General features: G+C 35.7%; 1 protein-coding gene across 2 annotated transcripts; it reads left to right on the top strand.

Moving 5' to 3' along the window:
- The first annotated feature begins 241 nt into the window (after nt 1–241).
- On the top strand, nt 242–5,857 carry LOC105783198 (protein EXECUTER 1, chloroplastic). 2 transcript variants are annotated; one of them, XM_052626467.1, is made up of 13 exons: nt 242–996; nt 1,252–1,368; nt 1,469–1,534; nt 1,626–1,732; nt 1,961–2,042; nt 2,541–3,293; nt 3,414–3,537; nt 3,709–3,878; nt 4,096–4,170; nt 4,273–4,365; nt 4,462–4,607; nt 4,730–4,957; nt 5,395–5,857. In XM_052626467.1, the coding sequence occupies exons 1-11, from the start codon at nt 625–627 to the stop codon at nt 4,552–4,554; spliced, it is 2,052 nt and encodes a 683-aa protein (XP_052482427.1). In that variant the 5' UTR covers nt 242–624; the 3' UTR covers nt 4,555–4,607; nt 4,730–4,957; nt 5,395–5,857. The 2 variants fall into 2 exon arrangements, with proteins under 2 accessions (XP_052482427.1, XP_012463955.1); XM_012608501.2 differs by lacking the exon at nt 4,730–4,957 and having other exon boundaries at nt 243–996.
- The last annotated feature ends 3,598 nt before the right edge of the window (nt 5,858–9,455 follow it).

The raw sequence follows: 9,455 nt of genomic DNA, 5'->3' as shown, positions 1-9,455 counted from the left end.
TAACATAAGTTTCAACTTGAGAAAAAATATAGTTCAGATACCACATGTAACAAAAAAAATTAGGCACCAAGATGAAAAAAATAATTTAGGTACCAATTTAGGAGTTAAGCGTACAAATTAGAAGTTGAAAACAATACAGGGACTAAAACTAGAATTTGACAGAAAATATAAGCAAATGATATTAGATATAAATGTTACTTGGAGATTACCTCAACATGTCTTCTGTTTATGTCTCCACTCTTCACTCACTGTTTTTCTTTTTCTGTCTTTGCCCTTTTCAGCGAAAAAAAATCCTAAGCCATAAATTATATTTTTTAATATAAATACCAGAAGTAGTATTTTTACCAGAAGTGTTAAAGTACGTAACGCAACCAAAACTTGCTTTATCTCTAAATTGCATACTCTCTCTACGCTCACCACCACCAGTCGCCACCCTCACCACTGCCGCTTCCGCCACCTCTTTTTCTCTTCTTTTCACAAATCAAATACCCAAACCCCAAACTTCTTCCTTTCCCACTCTATTCAAATTCATCCTTTTCTGGGAAAATTATAACTGAATTTTCTTCCCCTCCTTCCCTGAAAGAAACGAAGAAGAAATTTTAGTACGAAAGCAAAGATAAAGATATGGCTTCAATCCCAACTCCTTCACCTGGTAATCTCACATTCCCGAGCCATCAGTTTCCGTCTTTTAAAAGATCGTTTTATTACCCGCCGGCGAGGTTCCCCGATTCCACTCTGTGCCGCTGCTCCGATAACTCTTCCGACAACAATTCCGTTAGCTGGAGGTGGGACTCCGCCGTTGTAGACGTTATCAAGAGTGCCGTCAAACGATTCGATTCGTACTTGAACCCTTTCCGTAAACACCCCGCGGAAACCGGCGGCGTTTCTGAGAACCGACGGCGGCGACGAGACGAAGAGGGAGATTGGGATTGGGATCAATGGAAAAAGCACTTCGAACAAGTCGATGAACAAGAACGGCTCCTGTCCCTTTTGAAGGTCTTTATGAATCTATGCTTCTTTTTTGCTTTTTTTTTTGAAAAAAAAATAATAAGCTTGAAAAGGTCTTGTTAAATGGTAAGTTTGAGGCCGGAATTTTGAAATCTCATGTTCGAGCCCCACTTAATTAGTTAGTACAAGTTCAATTAGGTATTCAGTTCAATGTTTGTAATGATCGATTATGATTGTAAAATGGGAAAACCTTGAAAATTGATGGAATGTCTTTGATTACAAGCTTTTTTGACCTTTTAACAGGCACAGTTATATGAAGCTGTATGTAAAGAAGATTATGAGGATGCTGCTAGGTTAAAAGTTGCAATTGCAGCTGCTTCTACAAATGACACTGTTGGCAGAACCATGTCCCATTTAAATGTATGAATTAAATTTCATTTATTTAATTTTTTTAAGGGGGAAAACGGAAGGAATTTCCATTGTTCTTGCTGAGTGCTGACCTGATTTATTGTCATTTCAGAAAGCAGTAGTGGAAGAACGTTTCGAGGATGCAGCATTTTTACGAGACACTGCCGGTACTGGGTTGGTAAGTTTTAACTTTTATTTTGAAGAAAAAAATGGTTCCTTTATAGCGGTTTTAAGTAAATGTTGTTTGGTTTTATGGTCTTGGGTTCCAGGTTGGATGGTGGGCTGGTCTATCCGATGATACCAAAGATCCTCACGGTCTAATTATACGTATAACTGCCGAGCATGGCAGATATGTCGCTAGGAGTTTTAGTCCTAGGTAATCACTCCAATCTTTCATGTTTATATGTATGTATAGATCATTTCTATGTTTGAGCACACATGTATATGCTCTACTAATATCAAATATACAGTTAAAGTACGGGGCATTTCTTTTTTAGTTATTTGGCATTGGCTCCTGTTTTCTTATACTTCTTTCTCATGCTTACTGATTTCTAATTTAAATGAATGTTTCTGAGTTCTTGTTAGACTGATGCTTTCCTTTCAGGCAACTCACTACTGCATCGGCTGGTATGCCCTTATTTGAGATCTTTCTTACTGTAAACAAGAAAGGTGAATACAAACAGCAGGTATCTTTTATTCCCATTCTTTCTGGATTGCTGCATAATTTTCTGATGTTTGAGTTAAAGTTACTTAGACAGCAGCATTTTCTGTTAAATTAACAGAAAAACTGGCTTACTGTAGGTCACTTTGGGATGTCACCTTCTATATTTGTGTTCATGGTTCTAATGATGATAATTCTCAAACTGGCTTTTTAGTGTGTGTGTGTGTGTGTCTCTTCATGATCCTTTGTTGGAGTATAATGACAGTAAATCAAGTCTTATATCTAGCTTTGATGAAAGTTTGTCATCAGTTGATATGTCCAATGATTTTTGTGTATTGCTTGTTATATATGTGTTTGATTCAGTGAGGCGCAGTAAGCCATCGGGGTGTATATACACATTCATACACATGGACACTTGTATATCTGTGTGTACCAGACATCCTGCTTAGTATTTGTAGTTTTGTATTCCATTTGTAGTAGCATTTAATGTTTCACGAATGCAGCCTTATTTGGTGTTTTTCAGGCAGTGTACTTGAAAAAGAGAAGGGTTTTCCCAGATCCTTCAAAGGTGTCTTCTAAAACATCAGGAGCCACAAGTCGCAGGGTTCCATCAGTCACCAGTGAAGACAAAAGTGATCTTTTTGTTGTGAGTACAGAAGATGATGAAGATGGTGATTATGAAGATGATGATGATGATGATGATGTTGCAGAAGATGGATCTGATGTGGGTGAGGGACTAACTAGTTTTCAGAATTTACTGCAAGATATGATTCCTGGGGTGAAGGTCAAGGTCTTGAAAGTCAGTGCACCCGGGAAAGTGGACCAAGATTTTATATCTAAGGTGATTGAGCAGATCATTGATGAAGACGACGAAGATAAAGATGCTGAGGTGGAAAGTATAGAATTGGATGATGAACTTAAGAGTGAAAATGACCATGAGAGAGATCAGTTTGAGATGGATGTTGATAGTGGGTTTATTGATAGTGATAAGCGAGGTGAAATTGCAGTTAAAGTTGTCGTTGGTGGTCTTGTAGAAAAACTTTCTGGCAGTGTACCTGCATTGGACTCAGTTAGAGTGCCTGCTAAGCTAGTGAAAAAGGGGCAACTAACATTTTCATTTTCTATAGAAGAAGACGTAAACCAACAAGTTTCTAGTCTCAAGACAAAGGGTTCGACGGATAGGAAACCAAAGGCTCAAAGCCAACGTAGCGTAGATAACATAATGTTTGATCTTGCTAAATTTATTGGCAGTGGCAGAGACAAGATACCTTTGAAGGTGGGTTCATATTAAATAAACACGATGAATAAATTTTGTAGATTGAGTTTTACAGATCATTTCCCGTTTTAAGTTTCTACGCTATAATGCTTGGTTTGCTAACTGATTTCCACAATGCAGGTGCTGAAAGATGTTGGCGAATTAATAAATCTCACTCTCAATCAAGCTCAAAATCATCAACCACTATCTGGATCAACAACTTTCCATCGCATTGAAACTTCAGCATCACCAGATCCTCTAAACGGTGATTTCTAACACCATCTGTTCTGCTTCTTGATATTTTGATGAAATGATAATTTATTCTCTCGTTTTGTTTACACTATTTTACATTGTCCTCTATTGTTTTGCCATGATGGTTATTCATGCCTATCAACTATCGTAGAATATTGTATTTAGATTATGTTGGTTTGATCAGGACTATATGTCGGTGCGCATGGGCTTTACACTTCTGAAGTCATTCATCTTAGACGCAAATTTGGCCAGTGGCAAGGGGATAGTGGGACTAAGGAGCCTTCAGATCTTGAATTTTATGAATATGTGGAAGCTGAAAAACTAACCGGGGATCCTTATGTGCCAGCAGGCCAGGTGATTTCATCATTTAATTTAACTTTCTGTTATGAATAGAGGTAGCTTTAATTGAGCTTGAAAGTAGGATTCCATTAATTGTGCAGTGCCGAATGATTTATACATTTCAAATGTAGCTGAATGTCTTGTTTGTTTTTAAGTTAATAGTTCCTCTTTGGAATGATTACCTACCTTTATTTGGTTTGTCTCCTTATACTATACCTTGGAATTTCTACAGGTGGCATTTCGAGCCAGAGTTGGTAAAAGATATCAGCTCCCACATAAAGGAATAATTCCTGAAGAATTTGGAGTGGTACATTTTAGCTTACATTCTTAGCTCGTATTTGTTTGAACTTTTCCTTTTCGTACCTTCTTCAAACGTTAAGGAGATTTTGTGTTCTTTTTTGCAACTCAGGTTGCTCGATATAAAGGACAAGGGAGGCTTGCTGAGCCAGGCTTTCGAAATCCACGATGGGTTGATGGTGAACTTGTCATTCTTGATGGGAAGGTTTATCTCTTTTGTCTGATAATGTTTTTGGTTCAATGTCTTTAAAACTCAAATAGATACTAATTATTCAATTTTCTAAATGGCTAATTCAAACAGTACATCAAAGGAGGGCCTGTTGTCGGATTTGTATACTGGGCTCCTGAATATCACTTCTTGGCGTTCTTCAATCGACTAAGACTTCAACCATAGTTGGCTGTACATAATAATCGAGCATGTTTATTATTTGGTTCGGATAGCTTGGGGTAAGCACTTCATCACCGTAAAGTAGATGTAAGAAATATATCTAAATGTACATAATAATCGAGCATGTTTATGCTTTCATCGCAATAGTTTTCCTAAATGCTCTAGTACCTTATTGGCCTAGTCTTCATTTAGGCCTATGTTGCTCGGACTCTTCATTTTCTTGCAGTACCCATGTATAGCACTTGGTGTCTGACACACGGATATGGTGATATGACCTCATGGGTCCTCTAAATATGTGGAAAAACTCAGAAAAGACTAACCATACCCGTGGCAGATACATACCCGTATTCAGCACTCACACTCGAATCCGTGTAACATAGATTTAGGCATCAAAATAGTCAGCGATCAGGTGGGATATTTTCCGAACTATTTTCTGTGTACAGCTCATGGTGCTTATGCAAATATCTGATTTTGCTACCATGGGTATAGTTAGTCTTTACAAGATAAGAGATTATTGTAGCATGAAGTAACGTGTGTGTAACTTTCATTATACATACATGTATAAACATCTTATTTATGTATCAATGTGTGTGTGACTACATGAATGATATTGCCTGCATTAAATGATCCGACCCTAAACAAAACTTGATTTGTGTGCTTCTTTGTAAAGTAATCGTTATTAGTAAGGTTGGTAATTTGGTATCAATTTGCATAAAGAGTAATCCGTGTGGGATCTTTCTGTTCTTCTGCCTCTGTGTGTGTGTGTCTAAAATTCATTGCTTGCATATGTTAGATTTCGTAATATTTGACATTGAAAGCTTCCTTCTTTGTTTGTATGTTTTGCAGTTCAACATGATATTTGTCACCCTATAGTATAGCAGCAAAAAGAATGGCAGAGATTTTGGGATACATATGGACACCATTGGAGTTTCTCCAGATTCAGCAACAACAAAAAGAAAGGTATTTGAGCAGCCTAGGTTCTTGAAAATTCCTTTCCTATGTAGTAAGTTTGCATCAAATACCCAAATTTAGAGCCCTATCTGAATCATCGTAGCCAGCCATAGTTATAGCTTTGAGTTGCTGTAAATTCTACTATTACTATAAGTGGAGTTGAAATGCTGAAAGGCTTGTCGATAATGGCCTTATTTTGTGATGCAACGCAGCTACCAGATAAAGCTTCATAGCTGATATGTCTGTCATTACTTTTGATTTCTATTTTCTTTTTGCTCAATTTTTCATATATATGAACAATAGGTTTAAATAGGTCAAGTTCTTTCAAAAAAGGAAAAAAGTTCAAGTTTTGCTATTAGTCCATGAATTGTGAATTGTCCCCTTACTTTGGTTTTTGGTTATTTTTAGTTATTATACTCTTTGAATTTTGAAATTTCACTCTTGACCCAAGTCATAGTAGCCGTTAAATTTGTATAATATTCAGAAAAATCACCCATTTTAGTTGTTTACTGGCTACTATTTGAGTTTCGAAAGTAGAAAAATAATCAAATGGGAAAATAGAACTTACTTTTAGTATGTGATTATAATAGATTTTGATTTAACAGATTTAATTATTATTTAGATTAATATTGACATTTCATGCACGTGAATTAGAAACATCTAATTATAGTACATGGATTAAATTTGTAACTTACTTATATATATATATATATATATATATATGAGGATTGTATTGATCACAAATTTGAATTTTAGTTTTATTTTTATTTTCAAGAATTTAATCTTTTTATTTATTTAATTTAAAATTAAGATTCAATTGATAATATTGTTTGTGGACTTTGGTTAATTTGAATCTGGTATTTTAATATTCAAAGTTCTGGTTTAAATTTTGAAAAATTACAAATTTAATGGAAGCTAGTTTAGACAAATAAAAGATTAAATTTCAAATATTTAGAAGATGCAGGTTTATGTGCAGAATAAACCATAAACAATATTAGTAGTTTTGACAGATTTCACCAGATTTTTCCAGAAGTGTTAATGAATATCTTTTGACCCTTATAGCAAATACATTCCACTTACATAATCTAATCTAAACTTTAAAATTGTTAAGAGAAGAAAAATAAATAAATATTAGTGTCAAATATTGTTATTTTTTACCAATGAGTTAATATGTATCTATATAAATCGAAAAAATGGAATAAGAATTTTATGACTTCGATTTATGATCAAAGTAGAGCATAAATTTATTAATGACTTGGGTTGTTTATTCAATTTTGAAGGCCCAATAAAAAAACATGAGTCGATTTTTAGCTCCAAGATTGAAACATGAAAAATGGAGATTTTGTCTGCAGACAAGATTAATTAAAACCAAAAAAGGAAAAAGAAAAATCATAAAGAAGGAAAAAATAAATTACCTGAAATATCTAGGTCTTCTCTGCAATCAATAAAAAAAAAAGAGAAACATAGATATGGTCGGAAAGATCTGAAGGCAATGAATGGCTATTACAGCCTTTTCATGTAATAGGACCTGAGCTGTAATGGTATTACAACCAACTAAATTAACGTTTGGTGGTGGGCCCATCGAATTGGGGGAATGTATTATTATTCTCCCTAATCAAATCTGCTGTAAAGATATGACAGCAAAAAGCATTATGATGTTGTAAAAAAAGGTTAAAAGTGATACTAATTAGGATGTGAAGTAAAAAAAAATAAGAGTACCGTTCATTGATTACACTTTTCTAATAATAAAATGAATTTTAGTTTCATGTGAATTTTTAAAAATTAATTGTTGATATAATTTACACAATTCGACCTTATTCGATTATTTTTTTACAATACAATTAATATTTTAAATTATAACAGTAGTCTAATATTTATTGCTTACAAAAATAATTCACGTACCCAACCTTATAGGATAAACTTATTTTAATCCAATTTCAATTTTTGACTTTCTGATCCTACTAGTTCGGGTTAATTGGTTCCTAGAAAATATATTGTTTTTGACAATTGCAGGGTCGCGATCGGATGGCTCCTGGAAGTAGTACCTTCAGCTCATTGTAGCAACTGGCAAAAAAGGCTCCTACCTCGTACTCCATACTGTAGTAGTCGAGCCTCTCCTCATGCTCCTTCTATATAGCCGAAACCTGAAATTTAATAGGGGAGAATTTCATTTTACGGAGGAAAGAGCAAATTCCATATTCTCTTTCAGCCACTCAACATCTCCACCCATCACACCTTTCACTGCATCATCACCCTTCACAACCCCGTTCACCATATTTGTCGCTTCCTACCACCTCAATTGAGCTTCACACAACAGCCCACCATTACCATCACCACCCACAGCAGCCTTCATCACTATTGTCCCTACCAAACTCTAAATCTCACCTCACCAGCGATACCCGACGACCCTTTTACTCACTTTCGGTTTACCTGAAGTCACCATCCCAAACCTAAACGACGATGAACCATTAGTGCCTTTCGGGGGGGTTTTTTTTTGGCCGCATGAGTGGGACCTTTTCCCCCAGAGTGGAGGGTTAAGGTTTATTACAAAAACTTATCAGGCTCGAAAGATCTCCTCTAGTAGTTAACCTAGTCTTCTCTCAAAATTTCAAAACACCATCCTCAATCAAACTCTGTACTCTCCATTTTAGAACCCCACTATTCTCTGTAGAGTGGCCAGAGCTTCCCAAGTGATAATCACAGGTGGCGTTAATTAACACCATGCCCCTCAGGATAGGGAGGTTTTCTTGGTTCTGAATGAACCGGAGTGACAAGTTGTTTCTAGATGAGTTCAGGGAGCAATTTTGCGTACGACTTTGGAATTGGATCAATGGGGGATTTTTCTCTAAATTTTCTTCGGTTTGTAGGTTTTAGGGCAAGAGTAGGTGTTTGTGAGTGAAAGCTTGGTTGGAAATATAGTTGTGGTGTAGGTTGATAATGATAATATGGGTTGTTAAGGTAATATCATATCCGACCATGTGATTCTCGCCCTCATTTTCCTTGACAAAAGCATCTTTCTCAGTGAACCCAACATTCGTGTCATCTATCTTCCCACTTTTGATGGAATTTTCAATCAACTCTCCTAATATCACAATGTCAGCAAAGTTTTTTGTGTCACTACCCAACAGTTTGTCATAAAAAGGTGCTTGCTATATGTTGACGAATAGGATTGTGTTCTCCCTTTCGGTTAACAGAGGTTGTACTTGTACCACCATATCCCCAATCTCTGTGCATACTCAGTTGAAACTTTTGGTGGACTTCTTTTCCATGTTCTGAAGTGATAAGCGATCGGGCACCATATCAGACACGTGCTTGTATTGATCTATGAAAGCCCTAGCTAAATCTTTCCATTGATCGAATATTTGTCCTACTAAGTTGATTATACCAACGTGTAGCAGATCCAACTAAACTATCTTGGAAATTGTGTATTTGCAACATGTTGTCATTCACATGACTCACCATCTTTGACAAAACATGGTGATATATGCCATTGAACAGCTCGTCCCATCACCTTAAACTTAGGAGATTTTATTACATCTCACACCAGGTTGAGTTCCTTACCATCAAATCCATAGAAAGCTTCAACATCCTCAATTGCTTTAATTCTCTCCTCCAAAACCTTGTATTTTTCAATTTTCAGATTTTCTACTTCAACAGAGTCATCCAAATCCGGAACAGCATGATTTGAAAGGTTCAAGCCATTAGCGTGAAAAAAATTGTTGTCTTACAACCGTAGAGAAAAACAAATTCAATCTAATTCTTGAACATTTTTAATGGAGCATACCAATCGATACCAATGATAGTATGCAATTTGATTCAATTTTTGAACACCTTGTAGGTAATATTTGAAAGTCATCTAGTAATTGGATTTGCGTATAATTGTTTGTAATCACTCATGAGTGACATGTTTGGATAACTATTGTAATTGATAGGTCTCATCGAATTAAATATAATTG

This window comes from Gossypium raimondii, chromosome 13 (assembly GCF_025698545.1).
Source record: "Gossypium raimondii isolate GPD5lz chromosome 13, ASM2569854v1, whole genome shotgun sequence".
Classification (NCBI taxonomy): domain Eukaryota; kingdom Viridiplantae; phylum Streptophyta; class Magnoliopsida; order Malvales; family Malvaceae; genus Gossypium; species Gossypium raimondii.
Note: the sequence above shows the minus strand (reverse complement) of the source record. Positions and strands in the feature narration are given on the sequence as shown.